Source organism: Gorilla gorilla, chromosome 10 (assembly GCF_029281585.2).
Source record: "Gorilla gorilla gorilla isolate KB3781 chromosome 10, NHGRI_mGorGor1-v2.1_pri, whole genome shotgun sequence".
Classification (NCBI taxonomy): domain Eukaryota; kingdom Metazoa; phylum Chordata; class Mammalia; order Primates; family Hominidae; genus Gorilla; species Gorilla gorilla.
Window position 1 is genome coordinate 135,229,153 of NC_073234.2, and position 26,182 is coordinate 135,255,334.

The window sequence follows — 26,182 nt, forward strand, 5'->3', positions numbered from 1 at the left end:
TTTTTAATGAATTCATTCAGTTTGTACTAACTGATTATAAAAAGTGATGTATGAATGAATCTACTGTGCATATACATTATAGGTTTTACATGCTTGTGAGCAAAGACAAATATTATCGAGGGAAACAAATGAATAAACACAGGGAGGTGTTTATGGTTTTTGTTTAAACTCAGCCATTAGCAGAACAACCTGGGCATGTTGCCTAATCTGAGTCTTTTTCCTGATATGTGAATGAAATACCTAGATCCACTTTTTTGGAAGAAACTGTGTCAAACCAAGTGACAACCTTCAAACTCCATTAATCTGTGCCTCTAACTTACTGAGGGATAATATTCTAAAGGCCACATAAACACAGAGTTTGATAAATGACCCAGTTCTACACAAACAATTTTAAAGCAGAATTATTACTCAAAGACAGCTACATCATTAGCCTTTACTACTCCTGTAGATAATTAAAGCCTTTATTTATGTAATCTACAGAAGCTTCTTTGGGCCAGAACAATCTCACATCTCTCTTGAGTGTTTCATACTCCCAACATCCCAAATTAAAGAAAACGGCCCTACTTACAGTTACGAATGTTGTTCCAGTCGATTTTAGAGAAGAAAGGATGGCAGCAAAGACCTTCAAACTTCAGTCTCTCTTTCTGGCCACACAACAAGCTTTGAATCAGATCAAGAAAGTCACTGCTCACTTTGGGGTCATCTGGAAATTTCAAAAACCGCTGTTCCAAAAAAAATAAGAGAATTATTTCCTTAGCAGGGATTCCGTTTCTCATGCCGCAAAGTGAAGAAAGTATTTCTCATATATGCAAGTTTCTTTTTTTTTTGTTTTTTAGAGAAGGAAGTTTCGTGCCCTCTTCCCTTTGGATCAAAGGCGTGTTCCCAAAATAAGTGGCCTGTTCACATCAATAGGCTTAGTTCCTTTGTAGGGGTTCAGCGTCCTCCATGGCTTGACCCCGGCTCCCCTTCTCATCTCATCTTGCCACGCTCCCCATCTCTCCCTTTGCTGTCCAACAATGATGAGCTATTTTAAGATCCCTGAACAAATCACGCTGTTCTTGCTGCTTTCCTTGGCTACCTTTTCTATCCTATAACTCCTTTCTGCATGTTCCCTCTGCACTCTACTTTTGCACACACACAATGCGCTGTGATTTCAGTGTGATGAAAAAGAAAGAAGGCAGAGAGGGCCTGCTTCTTCTGCTCATCCCTGTAAACCTGCTACCTAACAGTGCCTGGTATGATAACGCACTCGTTATTGAATGATTGAATGAGTGAGTGAGCTAAAGGGAAGGAAATAAATTAGCTCCAAGAGTCATCTAAGGGGAAATTTTCACTCAAGAGGAGGCTCAAGAATAACAAATAATGTTATGTACATAAAAATATGTATTAAGCATTCCAGAAAGATGAAAATTAGGTGAGATACAAAAATCTAGGAAATACGTTCCTTTTCCTTTTGGTTGAAACTAAAACATATACATTTATCAGAGCCTTAAGAAATGAGCTTCACAGGCTAGGCACAGTGGCTCATGCCTGTAATCCCAATACTTTGGGAGGCCGAGGCAGACGGATCACCGGAGGTCAAGAGTTCAAGACCAGCCTAGCCAACATGGTGAAATCCCATCTCTACTAAAAATACAAAAATTAGCCAGGCATGGTGGTGGGCACCCGTGATCCCAGCTACTCAGGAGGCTGAGGCAGGAAAATCGCTTGAACCCAGGAGGCAGGGGTTGCAGTGAGCCGATATTGTGCCACTGCACTCCAGCCTGGGTAACAGAGCAAGACTCCATCTCAAAAAAAAAAAAAAAAATAGGCTTAATGTAGTAGAAAGCACAGTTATTAGAAAATAGTTTTACTGTATATATACCTATACAGTAAAACACATATCTATATGTAATTGTATTTCTAATTCATTTCCTCATTCAATTGTAATACCATATTCAACAGTTAGTACTAAGAAGGAGTATATCGAAAAATCAAGAGCATGGACTTCAGGGCCAGACTGCCTGTGTTATTTCAGGCCAGTTACTTCACCTTCAGTGCTTTGGTTTCCTCATCTTTAAATGAAAATAATAATACTTACCTCACAAGGTTGTTTGAAGATTAACTAACTGACTAAACTATATCTCCTCAATTCTAAGACTCACAGTTATTCACAGTTAACAGCACTGAAATCAAGATGCATTCTATAATCAATAAAAATATCATAGACTCACTGGCAACAGTTTTTCTTCCTTAGCAGTACATAAAATAATGGTGTAGTCTTATCATTACTGGCAGCTGAGATTCCGTGAAATACAATTAATAAAATGTTTACAATAGCCTTTGGCACAGAGTTAAGTGCCATATAAGTATTTGCTATTATTATTTTCCACCACTGCTGAAACACTCATTCACACAATTTTTAAATAACATCTAACATTCTATAAACATTCATTCACACAACACGTATAAAATATTCATGCACACAATTTTTAAACAACATTCTAGAAACATTCATTCACACAATTTTTTGTTTTTTTGTTTTGTTTTGTTTTGTTTTTTAGACGGAGTCTCACTCCGTTGCCCAGGCTGCTGGAGTACAGCGGCACGATCTTGGCTCACTGCAAGCTCCGCCTCCCGGGTTCATGCCATTCTCCTGCCTCAGCCTCCAGAGTAGCTGGGACTACAGGCGCCCACCACCACAACTGGCTAATTTTTTTGTATTTTTTAGTAGAAATGGGATTTCACCGTGTTAGCCAGGATGGTCTCGATCTCCTGGCCTCGTGATCCACCCACCTCGGCCTCCCAAAGTGCCGGGATTACAGGCATGAGCCACCACGCCCAGCCTCATTCGCACAATTTTTAAATAACGTTTCTCAATGTGACTTCGAAATCTTCTAAGGACTCTTTACCTGGAAATTCATGATGTTATTGAAGGTTCTGGCAGAGGTTCCCTCTGCGAAGGGGGATCTCCCATAAATCATCTCATAGGCAATCACGCCCACTGACCACCAGTCACAGTCCAGGCCGTAGGTGCCTTTTCCATCCCCGTTCATCACAGTCAGCACTTCAGGAGCCATGTAATCTGGGGTCCCAATCGGGAGTTTGGCATTCACCTAGAATCCCATCAATAAAACGAATACAGCAAACTTTCAATTATCCTCAAGCAGACTGCCAACAGCCACATTTCAGACACAAGCTGATTTGCCACTGATTACTATTCTCCCAGGCACTTAAACCAGCTGTCAAGTGGCACACTGTCAGGAAATGCAAACGCTTTACTAATTTAAAAAAAAAAAAAAGCACACAGTATATAATGCAATCCAAGGGCAAAAGGGCAAGAGTTGTTGATGATATACACACAGCCTTCGGTTATACGAATGAGTTGGATATACCGGGAATGGAAGATGTCTTTCCTAATACAAGTTATTGACATGATGGAACTTCTCTTATGATAACAGCAAAATGATAATAAACTCTAAAAATGAATCTAAAATATCAACCTAACCATTACTAGAAAACTGGCAGTTGGCCAGGTGCAGTGGCCCATGCCTGTAATCCCAACATTTTGGGAGGCCAAGGTGGGTGGATCATTTGAGGCCAGGAGTTTGAGACCAGCATGGCCAACATGGTGAAGCCCCATCTCTACTAAAAATACAAAAATTAGTCAGGCATGGTGGTGCACACCTGTGGTCCCAGCTACTCGGGAGGCTGAGGCACAAGAATCGCTTGAACCTGGGAGGCGGAGGTTGCAGTGAGCCAAGATTGCGCCATTACACTCCAGCCTGGGTGACAGCGAGACTGTAAGAAAAGAAAAGAAAAAAGAGAAGAGAAGAGAAGAGAAGAGAACTGGTGGCTAACTGGCAAGATAATATTACAAATCTCAAGTTCAAAAATTTGGAAAACTGCGTTTGGAATTAACGTTCCTACTTCAACCCACCCGCAGGGCAAGACATGATAATTAACTTCCATGCAGGGCCCAAGGTTAATGAGTTCTTTTTCCTCACCCCTAACCCTTGTTCCTGTGATTCCCTCCCCCACCGTTCAGAAACCCAGCGGCTTATAATCCAATGGCACCCAAGCACTTGACCTTGGCAAAGAAAGATTAGGACAATACAGGAGGGCATTTTATAAGGCTAAATGTAACCCATTTAAAGGACTGTCCTTTTTTTCTGAGAATTTGTCCTTCTGACTTTTTTAGTGTTTAAATGTCCTTTGTTTCTGGATATGCTGTTGATGAAAGAAGCAGGCTTTCTTCCCCTCATACCCACCCCTGTCTAGGCAGCCTAGTAAGCTGGCAACCCCTTTGGTCTTCAAAATTATTTTGACGTTTTACTGAGCCATGAAATTCGAAGTCTAAAGATTTCTTCTCTAACTTTTCTCCCCATCAAAACAGAGAGGCCCTGATTTTAGCTATATAGTGTGCTGGCCAGCTGTCCTATAACTCTATATCATAATGGGCTTCTCTCAGGTCAGCAGTTACATGGTAGAAAAGAACTTTTTCCTCATTAAACGATGGTAAGTGAACCTGAGTGAGCCAAGAGATTTTGTGGGTAAGTCCACATACCTTGAAGGCTGGGCTTTACATCAAGAAAGTAAATTTGCTTTACTTTAACTGGGTGTGGAGAGGAAAGTGAATGTTTAATGAGGACGTGATGAGGTCTCCTCTCCCCGGGGCTGATTCTGGATGAAGCTCTTCCAGCCTGTAACTTGAATCTCATCCATTCCTCTGCCATGAGACTTTCTCATTATATGAAACAGACCTATTCTTCCCTCTCCTCTCTTTTCACCCCTTCCCTCGGGCCCACGCTCTGATACAGGTTTTTCCAAGCCCTAAACCCAGAAAGCAGTGTGATACAATCATTCCTGACATGGATTGTCCACCGGTTTGGGCAATAAAACTTCCCCTGTAAGTGCCCCTTCAAGAAAGCTAGATGGTCACACCATCCAAAACCCACAGGCAGGCTTGGCTTGATGGACAGAAGGGGAGACAAAGGGGAAAATATTTGGCCTAAGACAAAACCACAGGGTGACTTAAGCTTGAAGAACTGAAAGTAGCTTAAGTCAAGGAGAAGACTTAATATGTTGGGAAATCTGGGCTGATTCTGTTTTTTAATATGTATGTAAATGTTAAAGAGCTCAGCACAGGTTAGGGTTAAACTAAACGGTTTTGGTTAAAATGCACCAACAATAACCAATAGATTTTTTTTTTTTTTTCGAGATGGAGTCTCGCTCTGTCACCAGGCGGGAGTGCAGTGCTGCGATCTCAGCTCACTGCAACTTCCTCCTCCCAGGTTCAAGCAATTCTCTTGCCTCAGCCTCTCGAGTAGCTGGGACTACAGGTGCATGCCACCACACCCAGATAATTTTTGTATTTTTAGTAGAGACGGGGTTTCACTATGTTTGGCCAGGATGGTCTCAATCTCTTGACCTCGTGATCCACCCATCTTGGCCTCCCAAAGTGCTGGGATTACAAGTGTGAGCCATGGAGCCTGGCCACAATAGATATTTTTTAAATAACAAAACAAGAGAAGGAAAACTGTAACATCTTCATTTGACTAGGTAATGAAAATGCTACTATATTGTTGATTAAATACTTATCCTTTATGTCTAATTACCTTGCAGGACCTAACTACGCAATTGTTGAATACATACCATTTGCATTTAATTGGATTTTGTTTTTATTGCCACAGACTGTTTAGGAATATTCAGTTCTCCTTATTTGCAGCTCACAGGGCAGTCACTTGTTCACAACCAAAGAGTTGCAAAAACAGAATTGACTGGGGAGTGTTTCTCAGGACAACCCAGCCAAACAGTATGAATTGCCAATGCCCCGTTTTCAAACTAATGATAAGACTTATCAAAGAAAGATAATTCCCCAACTAATTTTTGCCCCCAACAGACACATGATTATACACATTTATGCACAATCATTTTCTAATTTTCTAAATTTTATTAATTTGTACTAGAAAGCTATGAAGGGAAAAATACCCACTGGCTTCCTCTTAAGTGCATAATAGTGATTAGCAAAGGCATTACTCTTTGTTAATTAACAAATCTCTAAGTGTGTTATAGTAATTAACAAACATTTTTAATGACAGTTAATGACTGCTAAGTTCCCATTAGTCACTGACCCCCAAGCACATTAAACCTGTTCAACACGTAATCTCACATGTCCTGATTATGATTTTGCAATATGCTTTCACTCTCCTCTGGTGGCAATTCAGCCAGCTAATCTGGGTGAGATATTAAAAGTGAAACTGTAGTAGGGGCCCAGCCTGCCTGCAGGAGGACACTACCTGATAGGGCCCAAGTACTACTTAACTTAGTTATTTATTTATTTATTTTTTTAAAGACTGCTCTGTCGCCCAGGCTAGAGTGCAGTGGCGCGATCTTGGCTCACTGCAACCTCCAGCCCCTGGGTTCAAGCAATTCTCCTGCCTCAGCCTCCCGAATAGCTGGGACTACAGGTGCGCACCACCACACCCAGCTAATTTTTACAATTTTTTTTTAGTAGAGACAGGGTTTCACCATGTTGGCCAGGCTGGTCTCAAACTCCTGACCTCAGGTGATCTGCTCGCCTCGGCCTCCCAAACTGCTGGGATTACAGGCATGTGCCACCACTCCTGGCCAACTTAGTTAATTTTTACTGTATTAACAGGAAAGAAAATAAACAAGTTCAGAAGACTATATGAGAATGACTAGCGGACAGAAGAGTCTGCCATATTTTGGGAGAAAGGGGGAGAAGGAAAAGAAAGGAAGGAAGGAAGGAAAGGGGGGAAGAACTGAAAGAGGGAGAGAGGGAGGGAGAAAGAAAAGAGTTAGCTTAGCAGGTTCTTTCACTAACAAAAAGCAGATGAGGAAGAAAGAAAACCAATGTCTTCCTCCTCCTAACCCCTTTCCATAAAATGCTTCAACATGGTGAAACCCCATCTCTACTAAAAATACAAAAATTAGCCAGGCATGGTGGCGGGCACCTGTAATCCCAGCTACTCGGGGAGCTGAGGCAGGAGAATCTCTTGAACCCAGGAGGCAGAGGTTACAGTGAGCCAAGGTCGCCCACTGCACTCCAGCCTGGGTGACAGAGCAAGACTCTGTCTTGAAAGAAAAGAAGAGAAGAGAAGAGAAGAGAAGAGAAGAGAAGAGAAGAGAAGAGCTTACAAATAAAACTATTTAAACCTAACTTTACCCATCAAGTTGCCTAGGGCATAAGTATATACCTGCAGAAGCAGGGGGAAAAGGAGTTCTTACTACGTCATTCCTCTTGTGGAAAATAAAGCTTTTCACTCCTACATAAATCTAAAAAGGGCTATCTCTTGTGGGGTTGCAACTGCCAAATGGGGTTGATTATCACTTACTATGCTATATAATGTGGTTTATCTACAATCTCCTTATGACTGTTTTCATGAGAGCCAAATGAGACAGATTGGAACTCAGCTGTTCACCATTCTTTGAGATTCTAATAAAGTCAAGTGGGTGACCTAAGTCACACAGCAGGTCCTAGAGTCACTAGGCCCTGTGTTTACTAACAGAAAATACTCCAAAGCAACATTCTGAATGAGAAGCTTGAAATAAGACAATGGATAATGGAAAACTGAACAGATCTAAGATTCACAGGTATCCAAAATACGAAGATATTATGTGGGGGTGATAGGGAAGGGACTGATTGATTTGGGGTAAATAATATACGGTAGTTCCAGTAAATGTGGATTATATTTTATATGGTATACTATGAGTACAGGCAACATTTAGAACCTACTTTAGGCCTACAGACGTTTCATTTAAAGGAAATACGTTAACCCAAAACCACTATTAAAAATATCCCCCCAAAAATTATAATTTTATATCCACACTTGACTTGATCTAGTGTGCAGATTATTGCTCTTCTATAAGAAAAAGGACTTTGCACTTAATGCAAAAAATTCCTTATCTGCTTGTCACGTTCCAACCCTAAAAGCTCAAGAGAAAAAGAGAGGCAATATTCTCAAGTGTGTGGTATTGAGTGTCATATCTCCTTGACCAAAATAATCAGAGATTGAGCCTTGTTGTAAATAAACCTGGGAGGCTCCCCACCTGGAGTGAAGGTGGTTACAATTATAACTGAAAAGGGCAGTCTGAAGCACTAAAAAATAGAAACTGGGAACCCTGTCTCTCCACCAAGAGCTCCGAAGAGAATGACCCCAGACACAGAGATAGGGTCTTATTCTTGATTCCTATTTATTTACCAAGCAGTAACTTTGGAACTTGATTAGTTTGCTGAGGTTTTCTTACTGCAAACACATATTCCTGTCTAATTAATTAGCTTTCTGACGCTTCTCAACCTACTGCAGGCATGATCAACTAAGGGTTCTCAAACCCCACTTCCCCCAACCCTCCTACCCCAGGCACATCTGGCAATGTCTAGAGACATTTTTGGTTATCACATCTGGAGGGGAGGGTGCTAATGGCATCTAGGAGGTAGGAGTCAGGGATGCAGCTAAACATCTTATACAGTACATCCCCCACAACAAAGAATTATTCAGATCAAAATGTCAGTAGTGCTGAGGTTACATTGTCAATGTACCTATGCTTCAATTTATTTCTAAATCCATGATTTTTTTTTAATTTCATGAATGCAGCATATAAATTTGTTTTAAGACAGGGTCTTGTTCTGTCGCCCAGGCTGGAATGCAATGGTGCAAACATGGTCATTGCAGCCTCAACCTCCTTCGCTCCAGCGATCCTCCTGTCTTGGCCTCCCATGTGGCTGGAGCTACAAGCATGTACTACCATGTCTGGCTAATTTTTTGATTTTTTGTAGAGACTAGTCTCATTTCGTTGCCCAGGCTGGTCTCAAACTCCAGCAATCCTCCCGCCTCAACCTCCAAACGTGCTGGGATTACAGGTGTGAGGCACTACACCCGGCCCATATAAATGTTTAATCCTAAGTGATAAAACTGCATTATTTTAACTTTTTTTCTGTGCTTTATTCCACTAAATTTAATACCTAAGTTTTCATGCCTGTTTCTAAATTGTAAATACTTTTTAAAACATAAAATGCTTTGTAGTTACAGCAATATAATCTAATTCTTAATGTAATGATCAAGTGAACAGATTACAAGAAAATAACCTGAAAAAAAGAATAGTGCTGAGGTTGAGAAACTGACACTGGACAACATAGGGAACTTATTTTTCCAAGGGCCTGAACACCAAGAAAATTATCTCAAGTAGGTCTCAGGTCTGCAGAACAGACAGGCCAGATGCTAGAAAGCAAAAAGTTAATGCAACTCCAAGCCTTTTCTTAACATCAACCTAATAATTTCCACTTTTCTGGAAGCAGTTTAAGAAAAAAAAGAGCCGGGCACAGTGGCTTACGCCTGTAATCCCAGCACTTTGGGAGGCCGAAGCGGGTGGATTACGAGGTCAGGAGATTGAGACCATCCTGGCTAACACGGTGAAACCCCGTCTCTACTAAAAATACAAAAAATTAGCTGGGCATGGTGGCGGGTGCCTGTAGTCCCAGCTACTCGGGAGGCTGAGGCAGGAGAATGGCGTGAACCCAGTGGGGCGGAGCTTGCAGTGAGCCGAGATCGCGCCACTGCACTCCAGCCTGGGGGACAGAGCGAGACTCCGTCTCAACAAAAAAAAGAAAAAAGAAAAAAGAAAAAGAAAATTTTACATATTGTCCTTTATGTAAAGGATTTAACTCTCAGACTTGGGGGGCATTTTGAAGAGCAGCTTCTCTAACCTCTTAAATTATGCATTTTAACTAGCATCAGTTTTTTCTAGAGAAAGTATAAAAGATCAAGTTCCCAAGGATTTGTCTAGGTCACCAAGTGGCTCAGTTGTAAAATCAGTCTTAAAACCTAAGTCGATTTTCTCTTAGACCTATCCTTTTTTGCGGAGTTGACTTCCAAATTCATATTTAGTACATACCAACTTTATTAGAAGATTTTTAAACTCTAATCTTTTTTTACTTTGTCATCTTTTTCCTAAAGTAGTCTCACTCTTGATCTCAGTAGCTACCCTCCTGCCATCCTACTTAGCATGTGGAATACAGTTTAATTTCTACCAAAGATCCAAGACTTAAAAATGATATTTTGAGCACTTGGTTCTTAACACTTAAGGATATTTGGTTCAAATGCTCCAGTGATTAATTTCAATTTTGCTGCATAGGAAATAGAGGATTTGACATGCAGGAGTTTCCATTTCATCAAAATATTTTAAAGTAAAAAAGGTAATATAACAAAAGACAGTCTATAACAGGCAAGGAAAATGAAGAGAGAAACAAAATAAGCATTTTCCTTTATTTCTAACCAAACTATAACAACGCTCCTAAAAATGTCTTGGAGGGTATTAACAGGCACTATACATAAAAAGGTGCCATGGTCTGGGAAATGGTTCTGTGTCCCTGTCCCCACCCCCATACACTGCCAAAGGCTCCAAAACATTGTTCACCATTTTATCCCAACACTTCCCAAACTTAGGAGGACCAAGAATACTTTTTAGTATAAACTCTATTAAGCTATCTTATTCCATTTTTTACCATCTTGTTTGAATTCATTTTCGCGGCAGATCCAAAATCCACCAGCTTGATGTGTCCTGTGCGGTCAATGAGAATGTTCTCAGGCTTGATGTCTCTGTAAGAAAATCAGGACCATGAATTGCCTCCTCCATCCCAATCAGCAAGCAAGTGCTAACCTAGAATCTCAATTGAGCCAAAAATCTTTGTTTATGTATTCTGTTATATAGACCTCCTCTATTGGTGTATATAAATGATGAGCATACATTTTGCAAAACGAATTTAACCGAAAGGAAGGAAGGAGAGAGGGAGGGAGAGAGGGGGAAAGACAAAGAGGGCGAGAGGGAGCAAGGAAGGATAGGAGAGAAAGAAAAGGAAGAGAAATGAAACACATATTATTCAATGGATTATTTCTCCTAGAGACACACATTTCACATGAGGAAAACTAACGCCAAAAGGAGCTATGAAATTTTCCCAAGGTCATGTAGCTAGGCAATGGAAAAGCTGAGACTCTATCTCAAATTTTGTGATTCCTGGCCTGACAATCATTGTATTCCCACAACATTCTCAGATGTACACAAAACATCAGATGAATGAAGACATGAAGAACCACTTATCAACTGAGGATTTTGTAGGCCAGGCCTGGTAGCTCATGCCTGTAATCCCAGCAATTTGGGAGGACAAGGTGGGTGGATCATGAGGTCAGGAGATCAAGACCATCCTGGCCAACCTGGTGAAACCCCATCTCTACTAAAAATACAAAAATTAGCTGGGCATGGCAGTGCGTGCCTGTAATCCCAGCTACTTGGGAGGCTGAGGCAGGAGAATCACCTGAACCCAGGAGACGGAGGTTGCCATGAGCCAATATGGTGCCATTGCACTCCAGCCTGGCAACAGAGCTAGACTCTGTCTCAAAAAAAAAAAAAAAAAAAAAATTGTAAATTCTAACGGGCAGAGTTAGAGAAGTACAGCTCCATGGTCTTACACTACTATGTGGTATGACATTTCCTTCTGCAAACCAAATTCAGTTCTTCTATCATATAACCCAAAGAACCCATGCAAGAGTTCCCAGTCTTATTTAGCTACATTAATAGATATTACTAGCAAACTTGAGCACATTACAATTCTAGATCTATTGCACTGCTGGATAAGCAAGCTGAAATGTCCTCCATCTTGGAAAGTTTGCTTTCAGCCAGTTATTGGTAGACTGGCTAAAAACTGGATGGGGCGTTACCTTGATCTTGAAATCACTCATCCACTCATTTCCATGCAGGAACTCTTATGCGACACAGGAACATCCTCAGCATAAAAATGCTACCAGAGTCTCACTTACCGATGCACGTATCCCATCAGATGAACGCTGTGAACAGCCAAAATCAGCTCAGCTAGGTAAAACTGTATCAGGTTTTCATCTAACTGGTCCTCATATCTATTCAAAAGTGACAGCAAGTCCCCTCCAGGCTGATATTCCATGACCTGTATAGAATGCCAAAGTTATTAATTCTTCACACACCCAAAAATAGGGAATGCCTCAATTAGATCCTCGAATATCACCCGACGTGTTACAATAACAAGGTATCCACAAAGCAAAGAAGATGTGTAAGACACACTGTAAGTCATGTAGGATGAAGTCCCTGCCCTAAGGAAATTACATCTGTTACCCAGGGGAATCAATATAATGAAAGACTAGTCCCAGACACCATGCACAGTGTTTGCAAGGCAAGCTTGAACAGTCGAATTAAATCCACCCACTTTCCCACCCACAAGTTGACACCCCAGACATTCCCTAGGATTAGGTACAGTGTAGATGGATATTCCTAGAGGGCAACCACTCTCTTATATCCTTTCTGTATTCCCCTCAGCACCCAGCAGAATACAGAAGGCTTGCAATAAATGTGATACAATCTTTTCCTTTTATAGTCAGTGTGGAAGGCAACTGACAGCCTCTATTCAAAATTTAAATGTGAAAATATCCCCTTTGACCTAGTAATTCCACTTCTAACAATTTACTTTACAGGTACTTACAATAGTTTGCAGATAAATAGAAAGATAAATAGATTCCTTGCAGTATTGTTTGTAACGGGGGAAAAAACATGGAAATCATTCAGCTATCCATCAGTTAGAGACTGGCTAAAATATGGCATATGTAAACAACGGGATAAGACAAAGATATTAAAAACAAACAGATTCCATTTATTCATACTGCCATGGAAAATTGTCCACGACAATATAAAGTGAAATCTTCTAAAGAATAAAGTACAACCCCTTTTTTGAAATAAATAAGGAATTATTACATGTGTTGGTACATACACAGGAAAAAAATCTTGAAGAAGAATATGAAGCCTCAAGTAAAATGTTTGATTAGCAAAAAGAAACTCTTCTACCCCAAGGAACTGAAATCCTTTCTCCTTTTGATGATAAACAGGTGTGATATTCCTGAGTCCCTAGGTAGCTATAAGGCCAGTTAGCCTGGGTGGCTTCAGCCTCCTGCTGGTGACTTCACCTCTCTGCCTTTCAGTTTCATCCTCTCTAAAACAGGGATAAGACTAATCCTCTTGCAGCACTGTGTGAGGATTGAGTAAGACAAGGTCCTAGGAGGGCCTGGCACAGTGCCTGGCACCAACATGAAGTCTTCACCTACCATTCAATTCCCTTTCCTCCCCCCAACTTTACTGCATGATCCTTTCTGCTCTGGCCAGCAAAAAGAACCCATTTAGACAATCGCTGTAGCCATGTTAACCCTTATTGAGTTCTCCTGTCCTTCGCCCTGATTTCCCATTTTATTAGCCATGCTATAAATGTCTTGGAAGTTGTCTCATATGCTTTCTGGGAAAAAGGCAAGATCTGAATATACTTCTTAAAAAAAACACTAAATCTCACAAACTACTGCATTCCAAAAGCCAACTCGGGGATGTGAATTCTCACCATCATCCTCCAAACTCCTGCTTGCTTTTAGTCCAGAATTAGAAGAAAGCTCTAGACAAGTCAGAAGTAGAGCATCTGCACAGAGCCCCAAAGGCCTCAGGCTGGTCCAGTAAAATCTCCAGGAAATGTGCCCAGCACCAAGGCAACCCCAAACCAGAGACCCCTGGAGAAGCCAGTGACTCGCGCATCCTCCCCGGGGGGTCCTTATAACCTGAGAATCTACTCCATTCACATGGTTTCTGACAACAGCAGACATTAAGCCAGACACTGGACAATTGCATTTGAAGAGTAAGGTTCCATTTGTATAACAATTGCTGAAAAAATGTTGATTTATGGGCTGGGCACAGTGGCTCACACCTGTAATCCCAGCACTTTGGGAGGCCGAGGCAGGCGGATCACAAGGTCAAGAGATCGAGACCACCCTGGCCAACATGGTGAAACCCCGTCTTTACTAAAAATACAAAAATTAGCTGGGCATGGTGGTGCATGCCTGTAGTCCCAGCTACTCGGGAGGCTGAGGCAGGAGAATCGCTTGAACCCGGGAGGCAGAGGTTGCAGTGAGCTGAGATCACGCCACTGCACTCCAGCCTGGCAACAGAGCGAGACTCCATCTAAAAAAAAAAAAAAAAAAAAAAGATTTATGAACAAGAGGAACACTTAGAAGGGGGCAGCACCTAACATACACACCTTCTTTCCCCCAAGTTCCTAGCAGACATTAGTTACTCACCCCAGTCCTCGAGGAGCCCACAGGAGCCACCTGGCTGCCTGTAGCTCACCCACTCATCCCAACCTGGTTCTCCATAGGCCCTGGGTATGTGGGTGAATGCTAATTTATATGTCTGTTTTAAATATATATTGACATTAAAAAGGTCTTAAATATCCAAAAAAAGAAAAAGGAAAGAAATTCACAGATAATAACAGAAGTACTTATACTTTTAGTACTGAAATGTCTTAAAATAAGAACAATGCATATTTATGACGACACGCCACAGTTATAAATTTCCTATGGCTGTATTAAAGATGTGAAAAAAACAGTATGGCTTGTAAGTTTAAGGCTGAGAAAGTCATACGCATAGCAGAGCAGCCACCGGCAACTCTTAAGAACTGACAAACTGAACACAACTTAGTATTTGGCAGCTACTCCTGACATTCTATTTGCAATGACCAGTAAAATAGTTCAGAAAACAAGAGCCAGCTTGTAAAGTGGCAAAAAGACATGTATTCTTTGCTTCCATTCAGAAGATCCAACTTCCTGAACTGAAAATCCCCTCCCAAATCAGATCAGTCTAAGAGTGGAACAACTTCCCATTTCTTCAAAACCAGGGTTGATTGAGAAAACAAGCAACAAAAATTACAACAGCTGCTACACAGCACGCTGCACAACATGAGGCCAAAACAGACACACTCAATGACAAACCTCTAAATAGACCGGGTCCTTATCAAAGATGCTAATCAAACTTGACCCACCAACACTATTCCAGGTTACCACACCAAAAATTCCAACAGTGCACCATTAGGAGAATGTAAGCCAGACATTTACTGAGTAAATGTGGCTATCCCAAGATGTTACCCATATCCCAAAACTATACTACTGGGGTATAGCTGCTCATTCTAGTATGAATGGAGGCCATGGGGAAGATGGCTTGTGTGTGGCCAACCACAGCTTATTCAATCATCATGCTGTTAGAGCTTAAAGATACAATAAAGACCCAGGACTTGAGCTCTTTCATAAAATACGTTTGGATTGTTAAAATGGTACCAAGAGGTTCCAAAAGCATCATCTAAAGTAACAAACTAGGAGTCTTCGAGTCTTCTTATCAGGTGACTTGCTGTGAACCAAAGAACAGGGTCAGCAGAAAATGATGAAGAAGTTAAGGACCAAGTCGCCACCCAGGTTGTGACCAAGAGTCCATTCACAGCATCTGGTTTTGTCCAAAAATGTAACTCTGTCCCTGACTTTTACTCTTCAGAGATGCCCAGTAAGGCACTGATTCTAAAAACCAGGATAGCCTTGGCTTCTACCCCAAGACAACTGTAGGTCCTCTAGGTTAGAACTTCCCAAGCCTGATTGTCCATCAGAATCATCAGAAGTGCTTGTTAAAAATAAGACAAGCCAGGCACGATGGCTCATGCCTATCCTAGCCCTTTGGGAGGCTGAGGCAGTACAATCGCTTGAGGCCAGGAGTTTTGAGACCAGCTTGGGCAACAAAGCGAGACCCCACCTCTAATAAAAATTAAAAATTTAAAAGAAAATAAAATAGACTCATCTAAATCAATACTTGAGTGCCTATCATGCCAGCCACTATTCTAGATGTTAGGGAAACAGCAGTGAATAAAACAGGAAAAATCCCCGACTCCATACAGCTGACGTTCCGGTATAATGAAAAAGAGTTTTGTTTTTTTGGGTTTTTTTTGAGATGAAGTCTCACTCTGTTGCCCAGGCTGGAGTGCAGTGCCACGATCTCGGCTCACTGCAACCTCTGCCTCCAGGGTTCAAGCAATTCTCCTGCCTCAGCCTCCAGAGTGGCTGGGACTACAGGCATGCGCCACCATGCCCAGCTAATTTTTGTATTTTTAGTAGAGACGGGATTTCATCATGTTGGCCAGGCCAGTCTCGAACTCCTGACCTCAAGTGATCCACCCGCCTCGGTCTCCCAATGTGCTGGGATTACAGGTGTGAGCCACTGCGCCCGGCAAGAATTTTAAAATAATAATAATAAGCAGTATAGTAACATAAAGCATATCTCTTTCCCATCCCAACCACTTAGGGAGCTTAAAGGATTCCAGGGAATAACCCCAGACTTCATGGATCACATTCCATGGGTGGGACCCAGGAATCTACAGTAAAAGGAGCTACTGCGGTGATTCAGATGCAGCTAGCCCAGCACTGTGTTGGGACCCACTGCTGAGGAGGCTGTGGAACCAATATGGCTCCCTACTCCAAGTGAATTTAAAGTTTCCATAGCAGCAATGCCCTTGATGAAACGTGACTTTCACATAGCCATCACCTCTGCTGCTTATATTTTTTTCAGTGACTACCTGGAGCCTTTCTGCATATCAAGACAAGATCACTGACGACAAAGGGCTGGAAAATAACCAGTCCATCAGCACTGAAGCCAGTGATCTTCCCTCCTTACGAGGACTGGAGATGTCTCCTGCACACACAATGAGCAGCTGCAGGTCACCCAAATGAGGATCACCAAGGCATGGTAATCAAAGGCTGGGGGCACAGGAGGAGGAAAGAGTCCTAGAGTGAAACAGCCCAAAACAATGTGGCAACCCCGCTGATGGCAGAGAAAGCACAGCAGCTGACAGACGAGCCTGGCTTGGAGCTATAATGGACTTGCTCTTTTAAAGCAAAGACTTTCAGGCCAACAGAGACAGACCCTTCTGATGGCAGCAGCTGCAGATGCTAATTAAAGGGCAAATCTCACATGTGTTCAGTTTGGAAGTAGCCGCTGCTTCTCTGTTGGTGTTTGCATCCATACCCCAGTACCAGGAAGGCAATTTCCATCCATTGTGCTGCATTTGAAACGAAGGACAAATGTGTGTGTGCACACCTGCACACACACATATACAATGAACCCACGTGCATGCTTGCATATGCGGGGATGGGGTGAATATTGAACAGTTCTTTAGTACTCTATTCCAATTCACATAGGGCATTAGAGGCATGCTGTGCTAGCCACCTCTTAGAAATGTCTCCTTGAAATGTTTGCACGCTCAGCACAACTGAAAGTGCCGTGAAAATGTAATGACGCTGGCGGCATCGTTATCCGCTCTGCCCAATGTTCCTGATCTTTGGCATGAGGGAGGAGAGAAGGGGTCCTCAAAGCAGAGTGGCCTCTGAGGCCACTCTGAGCAAAGTGGCCCCGATATTACTCTTCTTCAGAATAAAAACTCTGTTATTTTCTTCCTGGTCAAAGTGACCAAGAGAAAAAGAGAGAAGCACCTTTATCTTCGAAAACATGAAACCCAGCCTGTTTCATCCATCTATGCAAAAAATCCTCATTGAGTACTGAATCATCCAGAGTCTTGCCAAGAAACAGACAGGACACGCAAACCAGGGAATTGAGGACATTCATTAGGGAAGGGGCTTTTACAAAGGTTCGGGTTAGGAGAAGAAAAATAAACATGGGATGATGAAGCACCCCAGGGCTAGCAACAGAAGGGGACCAGATACCATGCCTGGGCCTGAAAGAGCAAGGACAGGGATTTCGGATGTGTACACTATTACTGAAGGGACAAAAGGAAGAAGCTATAACCAGAAACTAACTATAGCTACAGCTATAGAACAATGGTTCTCAAAATGAGGTCCCTACACCAGCAGCAGCATTACCTGGAAACTAGTTAGAAATGCAAAGTCTTGGCCAAGTGCAGTGGCTCATGCCAGGAATGCCGGCATTTGGGGAGGCAGGAGGATCACTTCAGCCCGGGAATTCAAGACCAGCCTGAGCAACACAGTGAGACCCCCATCCTTACAAAAAATTAAAAAGGTGGCAGGGCATGGTAGTATATGCCTGTAGTCCCAGCTACTCAGGAGGGTGAGGTGGGAGGACGGCTTGAGCCCAGGAGTTTGAGGCTACAATGAGCTACGATCGTGCCACTGCACTCCAGCTTGGATGACACAGTCAGACTCTGTCTCGAAAAAAGAAGAAGAAATGCAAATTATTGGGCCCCACCCCAGACCTACTGAATCAGAAACTCTGGGGATGGGGCCAAGCAAGCTGGGACAATGTAATTGAATTGTGGCTCCTAAAATGGTAGAAGTGTAAATGCGCTCACTTGAAACATGCCTCAAAACACCAGAATAAAAAAAATCAACTATTTCAAAGGCACAGAAAACTCAAAGAACCTCCCAAAGGCAACAATACACTCAGCAATTGAATTGAAGTCAATAAGAGGAATTAATATCTCATTTCACCGATAAGAAAATTGAAGCGGAAAAGGCCAGTGACTCTGGAGAGACCAAACAAGGAATGGTAATAAAACAAGAACCAATATTCTAAGTCACAGCCTCATTCTGATGGGCAGCTGGTTTCCAAACCCTGGCTTCAGAAGCAGCAGCATGTGAGCAGGCCTGGTGAGTTTTGAGACATGCCTGAAAAATCAGATAATCTTAGCTGAGAGATCAAAACAGCACATGTCTCACTGTCAAAACTATCATAAGCTGCCACATTTCACTAAAGTAAACAATGAAGTTGTGTTCATTAACTCCCTCCAGATTCCCAATGACAGCATAGGCTGCTATTCATGAAAGCCTAGAAACAGCCCACTTTCAAATTGTTCCTATATAGGAAACAAATGCTGCCCATAAAATTGCACAGGTGTGGGTTGAAAGCAAGATAATATAAAGAACTCATCCCAAGCAGGGCATCAGATCCAGTGGTTTCAGATCCAGAAGTATAATGCCTTGAGTAAGAATATGGAAGGTGAAACTACAGGCCTGCCTTCAAAGCGTAGCTGTACCTTGTATCACCTACAAAAGCAGCTGTTTATTTAATCTTTTTTTTTTTTTTTTTTTTTTTTTTTGAGATGGAGTCTTGCTCTGTCGCCCAGGCTGGAGTGCAGTGGCACCATCTTGGCTCACTGCAACCTCTGCCTTCCAGGTTCAAGCAATTCTCCTGCCTCAACCTCTGGAGTATCTCGGATTACAGGTACCCGCCACCATGCCCGGCTAATTTCTGTATTTTTAGGAGAGACAGGGTTTCACCATGTTGGCCAGGCTGGTCTCAAATTCCTGATCTCAAGTGATCCACTTGCCTCGGCCTCCCAAAGTGCTGAAATTACATGTGTGAGCCACCGTGCCCAGCCAAAAGCAGCTGTTTTAGCCTCTGTGACAGACTATTAATCGTGCCCCCAAATCCATCCTTCCCTTATTCCACAGTAATAAGAATTTCAGCTTGACAGAGGCCACACAGCCGACAGTAAATTCCCAGTCTCCTTAGCAGCTAGATGTGCAGTCACATGACTACGTTCTGGCCGAGAAAATGTGAGAGGAAATGATGTGTCCAACTTCCACATCCATCTATAGAAAAAGAATTTGCTTACTCTGAATTTCTGTTCTTTTTTCCTACCAGCCAGCTGGAACAGAGACATGAAATGGCCCAACTTCAGCCACGTAAAAGAAGACAACATCCTAAGGAAGGGGGGAGTCACAACATGGAAGGAACCTGGGTCCCTGAATTAACACATACAGCAGAGCTGCTCTACCAGCCTGGGTTGTACATTAGGGTCTCTTTGATACAGCAGCTAAGCATGTACCTTAGCTAATACATCTCTACATGCAACCAGGGAAAAACATTTGGAGTGAACACAAGGAAGTCATTGTAAAGTCAGAACATGGAAAAGAAGTTCATGAGTCAATTGCAGGCTCAGAGCAAGGGTAATCTGAAGAAAACCACAGTAGGAAAAACATCAGCACAAATAATTTAGACAAAACAATACTGGCAGGGCACAGTTACTTACGCCTGTAATCCCAACACTTTGGGACGCCAAGGCAGGCGGATCATGAGGTCAAGAGTTTGAGACCAGCCTGACCAATATGGTGAAACTCCGTCTCTACTAAAACTACAAAAATTAGCCAGGCGTGGTGGTGTGCGCCTGTAATCCCAGCTACTCAGGAGGCTGAGGCAGGAGAATCAATTGAACCCAGGAGGTAGAGGTTGCACTGAGCTGAGATCATGCCACTGCACTCCAGCCTGGGTGACAGAGCGAGACTGCATCTCAAAAAAAAAAAACAAAACAAAACAAAACAAAACAAAAAAAAAAACAATACTGCAAGTGTTGGGATGCAAAACTATGTGTTCTTTGTGAAGATCAGCTCCTTCATGGAAGGACACTGATGAAGGCATCTGTTATGCAGAATTGAACAGATTTCTTCATGAACCAGATCAACAGAGCACTGTTTCCATCAGCCACATGCAGAATACAGGACTAGCTTTGTTATATAGAACCAGACATTATGACAGAGTTTGCGACAATTTTCTATAGACCAGAAAACAATAAGCCACATTCACTGGTATGTCACCACAAATGGGAAATTTTTAACCATCAAAATGCAAAAGAACTCAAGTTCAATTTCGTTGCACTGCATTCCAAATTTTGAAAATCTCACTGAGTCTATCTTGAATTACACATGTGAAAGAAAATAACTCCGCTGAGAATATAATGCAAGTTCTGTAATACAATAAGTAAATTTGAATGCACATCAAATTTCTATGAAATTAATCACACATTCATCCAATAAATATTGCTTAAGCATTGACTTGGTAAAGCTCTACTCTCCCTTTATGGATGAAGTAGCCTAGTGGGACAGACCAGCACCCACTCATAAAGGAGAAGTACAGGGTGCAATGAGCGTACGTACAGTCAAAAGGCGCCATTCCAGAAGTATAGGGTCTAGGAAGGGCTTCTGGAAGAAGTGAAATCTGATCCAACCCAGAAAGAGAAAGAGGAGTTAGCAAGGTGAACAGGGAAAGAGTGAACAGCATGGAAAAAGGTCAGAGGCAAGGTCAAAGAACCAAAGGAAGCTCAGGATGGATGTTAAGGTAGAAAGAGAGAAACAGTAAGTGGCTGGGGGCAAGTGCAAGAAAGGCCTGGTAAGTCACGTGGAAGAGTCTGGACTTGATCCAGAGGACAGCAGGGAGTCTTGAAGGGTTTCAACAGCGGGTTGACTTGGCTGCAGTATGTGGAAGACCTGGGAGAAGGGCCAGACAGATGGCAGGGAAAATACTTCAGAGGTTATCACAGTAATTCAGGGTAGAGAAGATGGATGCCTGAAACCCACACAGCAGAGGCAAGACTGGAGAGAAGAGACAGCCAGGAGGGATATACCATAGGAGGTAGAATCCTGCTGTTTTTTTCATTGATTTAAAATGTATCTTCAGGGCCAGGCGTGGTGGTTCACGCCTGTAATTCCAGCACTTTGGGAGGCCGAGGAGGGAAGATTACAAGGTCAGGAGTTCGAGAACAGCCCGGTCAACATAGTGAAACCCCGTCTCTACTAAAAAGACAAAAATTAGCTGGGCATGGTGTTGCATGCCTGTAATCCCAGCTACTCAGGAGGCTGAGGCAGGAGAATTGCTTGAACCCTGGAGGCAGAGGTTGCAGTGAGCCGAGATCGCGCCACTGCACTCCAGCCTAGGCAAAGCGAGACTCCAGCTCAAAATAAATAAATAAATAAATAAATAATATTCAACTGCCAAGGGAGCGTGATATGTAAGTTTCCCCAAACTTCAAAGGTTTGTTGATGTAAAAGTGGCCAATAGATAGGATGGAATTTCAGGACTGTACGGTACCGATATAAATCTAGGATCCCTTTATCTTGAAGCAGAATGGGTTTCCAGATTCAGAATTTTTCAGATTTTAGAAAGGTAAAGTGGTACATACACTTTTTTTTTTTTTTTTTTTTTGAGACAGATTCTTGCTTTGTCGCCCAGGCTGGAGTGCAGTGGCATGACCTTGGCTCACTGCAACCTCCACCTCCTGGGTTCAAGTGATTCTCCTGCCTCAGCCTAAGGAGTAGCTGGGATTACAGGCGCCCACCATCACGCCTGGCTAATTTTTGTATTCTTAGTAGAGACGGGGTTTCACCATGTTGGCCAGGCTGGGCTTGAACTCCTGAACTAAGGTTATCCGCTCGCCTCAGCCTCCCAAAGTGCTGGGATTACAGGTATAAGCCACCGCGCCCGGCCATACATACAGTTTATATTATGTAACACCCTCAGTAGGGTCTGGGACATCACCTTGTAATCAAACACACTCATAATTTTACAGCAAAATGGGAAGTCACACTAAAGGGAATGAATAAAGACTAAAAAGAGCCTTAAGAGAGCTTGGATCAAGTTTTGCCAAAAACTGAGTTCAAATCAGGTTTTGCTGATAAACAAGTAACAAAAGAATTTGAGGTTATTCAGAACTCTAGGTATTTCAGAATTACAGATAAGGGATGGCAGACGTATGATCATATCTTAATTTCCATGCTAAATTTGAGCTTTTATGTGAAAACTATACCCTTAGCAAGCATTTTACTCAAAAGCAACAAAGTACTTGAGAAGAAAATGGAGACAAGAAAATATTAATAATTACAAAATCCCATCAGTAATACCCAATTGAGCTACAAAACAAGGGAGTAAAAATGTCATTGACCCAAGTAGCAATGTGCTGAGGCAACCAGAACTCCAAAAAACAGCTGCATTAAGAACCCTCCTAGGCTGGGCACAGTGGTTCACGCCTGTAATCCCAGCACTTTGGGAGGCCGAAGCAGGCGGATCATGAGGTCAGAAGATCGAGACCATCCTGGCTAACACGGTGAAACCCTGTCTCTACTAAAAATACAAAAAAATTAAACGAACGTGGTGGCACGCGCCTGTAATCCCAGCTACTCCAGAGGCTGAGGCAGGTGAATCACCTGAACCCAGGAGGTGGAGGTTGCACTGAGCCGAGATTGTGCCACTGAACTCCAGCCTTGGCGACAGAGCGAGACTCTGTCTCAAAAAACAAAAAACAAAAAACAAAAACAAAAACAAAACAACCTTCCATCTTTCAAGATGGCAGATGGAAAAGCTGAGTAGAAGCTAAGGATGCCGATGCCAGTGGTGAGATCATTGGAGAAGCCTCCTACATCTGGGAGCCTGTCCTAGCACAGAAACCCACAGACAGTCCCAATCCAAGAGGTACTCCAGGAAGGCTATGCCCAAGCAGATGTCCACAGCAGTTAAATCCACAACTAAGAAGACAAAGGTGGCCAGGCGCAGTGGCTCATGCCTGTAATCCCAGCACTCTGGGAGGCTGAGGCGGGAGGATCACCTGGGGTCAGGAGTTAGAAACCAGCCTGGCCAACATGGTGAAACCCTGTTTCTACTAAAAATACAAAAATTTGCCGGACATGGTGGTGGGCACCTGTAATCCCAGCTACTCAGGAGGCTGAGGCAGAAGAATTGCTTGAACCTAGGAGGTGGAGGCTGCAGTGAGCCAAGATCCCGCCACTGCACTCCAGCCTGGGCAACAGAGCAAGACTCTGTCTCAAAAAAAAAAAAAAAAAAGCCAGGCGCGGTGGCTCACGCCTGCAATCCCAGCACTTTGGGAGGACAAGGCGGGCAGATCACGAGGTCAGGAGTTCAAGACCAGCCTGGCCAAAGTGGTGAAACCCCATCTCTACTAAAAATACAAAAATGAGCCGGGCGTGGTAGCACACGCCTGTAATCCCAACTACTCGGGAGGCTGAGGCAGGAGAACCCGGGAGGCAGAGGTTGCAGTGAGCCGAGAACACGCCACTGCACTACAGCCTGGGCAACACGGCAAGACTCCATCTCAACACACACACACACACACACACACACACACACACACACACATACACACACACACACACACAGAAAAAGGAAAGTTATTTCTACTATGTCAAAACTAGGTGATGGTAATAAGAACAGTGACATCAAAGTGAGAAATTATCAGAGTGCCCAGATAGTACCCTCCTGAAGATGTGATTTGAGAACTGTTTAGACATGAAACAATGCACTCCCATCAACATGTAAGAAAACTACATTTGGGCATTCCTGCTGGGACTCCTCTGATCATCCTCACTGGCCACAGGGGAGGCAAGCAGTGGTTTCCCTGAAGCTACTGAGCAGTAGCCTGCCACATGGACCACTTAATCCTCAACTGAGTTCCTTCACACAGAACACTCAAAATCTGTCAGTGCCTCTACCAAAATGGACCTTGATGATGTGAAAATCCCAAAGCATTTCAATAATGCTTACTTTTACGAATAAGCTGCCTGAGACTAGACACCAAGAAGGGGAGCTCTTCAGCTCAGAGAAAAGAAATATGAGTTTATAGAGCAGTGCAAGGTAGACCAGAAAACTGTGGACTCTCAACTTTGGTCCAAAAAATCAAAACCCTTCCTAATTCCAGGACCACTTAGATTCTGTGTGGCCTTGAAAATGAAGTTTATCTTCACAAGCTAGTGTTCTAAACCTCTTGTAGAGCTCAAATTAAAATATCTAAAATAGGCTGGGTGTGGTGGTTCATGCCTGTGATCCCAACAATTTGGGAAGCCAAGGCAGGAAGATGACTTGGGGCCAGGAGTTCGAAACCAGCCTAGGCAACATAGTGAGACCCTAGTCTCTATGAAAAATTTAAAAATTAGCTAGGCATGGTGGTTTGTACCTGTTGTCCCAGCTAATCAGGAAGGTGAAGCAGGAGAATCACTTGAGCCCTGCAATTTGAGGTTACAGTGAGCTATGATCATGCCACTGCAACAGAGACATCATCACTTAAAAAAAAAAAAGAAAAAAATACGTATCTAAAACAATAACAAACAAACACAAACCAAAACAAACAAAAGCCCTGTTGTTTCAAGGGAACGTCTTTTCTTTTTTTTTTTTTTCTTGAGACGGAGCCTCGCTCTGTCACCCAGGCTGGAGTGCACTGGTACAATCTGGGCTCACTGCAAACTCAGCCTCCCAGGTTCACACCGTTCTCCTCCCTCAGCCTCCCGAGTAGCTGGGACTACAGGCACCCGCCACCATGCCTGCCTAATTTTTTATATTTTTAGTAGAGACGAGGTTTCATCATGTTAGCCAGGATGGTCTCGATCTCCTGACCTCGTGATCTGCCCACCTCCGCCTCCCAAAGTGCTGGGATTACAGGTGTAAGCCACCACGCCCGGACCGAACTTCTTCTTAATAAAGAAGCCTGAGGCTGGGCACAGTGGCTCACGCCTATAACCCCAGCACTTTGGGAGGCCAAGACGGGTGGATCACCTGAGGTCAGGAGTTCAAGACCAGCCTAACCCACATGGCAAAACCCCGTCTCTACTAAAAATATAAAAATTAGCTGGGCACGGTGGCACGCGCCTGTAGTCCCAGCTACACAGGAGGCTAAGACAGGAGAATCACTTTAACCCAGGAGGCGGAGGTTGCAGTGAGCTGAGATTGCATGACTGTACTCCAGCCTGGTGACAGAGAAAGACTCCATCTCAGAAAAAAAATGAAAAGAAAAGGCGCAGTGGCTCACGCCTGTAATCCCAGCACTTTGGGAGGCCAAGGCGGGCAGATCATCTGAGGTCAGGAGTTTGAGACCAGCCCCACCAACATGGCGAAACCCCGTCTCTACTGAAAATACAAAAATTAGCAGGGCGTGGTGTCATGCACCTGTAATCCCAGCTACTCAGGAGGCTGAGGCAAGAGAATCGCTTGAACCCAGGAGGTAGAGGTTGCAGTGAGCTGAGATTCAGCCATTGTACTCCAGCCTGGGTAACACTAGCCTGGGTGACAGACTGAGACTTTGTCTCAAAAATAAAAAAAATTTAAAGTCTGTTAATACATTCAAACATGAGAAGCTGCTTAAGATGCAGAGAGCACAAGGTAAGTACTGCATCTGCAACAGATGTCCTGGAACACCAGCAACCCTAGAAACACACCAAGGTCATCTGTGAAGGTGAGGGTTCCATGCCCCATGTCTCAAGGAAGGAAAGCTTCTAAGGCAATATGTAAGGAAAGGGTGTTTCAGGCCATAAACCTAAGAGCTGTGGCATTGGTTCTGAAGGCACGTGTGGTCAGTCAAAGCCAGTCTGCCAGTAGATTCGTATGTGAATGTCCTCACTCAGAGGACAAGGAAAACTTCTCTCCAGGCACTGGGTTCTCAACTAATATGAAACCAAGACAAATAAACTTATTTATTTTAGGTCAGAAATAAAAGCAGCAAATTCCCCAAAAACTGGCCAGTAGAAGTTTAAGATAAGTGGGAGTTCATCCCTCTTACCCTTTTCTC

The 26,182-nt window shown here is 43.1% G+C and overlaps 1 protein-coding gene across 14 annotated transcripts in view; it reads right to left on the bottom strand.

Annotated features, from left to right (window-relative positions):
- Positions 1-26,182, bottom strand: part of CIT (citron rho-interacting serine/threonine kinase) — a 191,759-nt gene that overhangs the window by 136,697 nt on the left and 28,880 nt on the right. For all 14 annotated transcript variants that reach the window (XM_019038831.3, XM_004053984.4, XM_004053983.4 and 11 more), the window contains exons 6-9: positions 11,814-11,956; positions 10,505-10,598; positions 2,892-3,095; positions 569-722 (exon numbers count right to left, since the gene is read on the bottom strand). In XM_019038831.3, the coding sequence (XP_018894376.1) occupies positions 569-722; positions 2,892-3,095; positions 10,505-10,598; positions 11,814-11,956 (595 nt within the window). The remainder of the gene's footprint in view (positions 1-568; positions 723-2,891; positions 3,096-10,504; positions 10,599-11,813; positions 11,957-26,182) is intronic.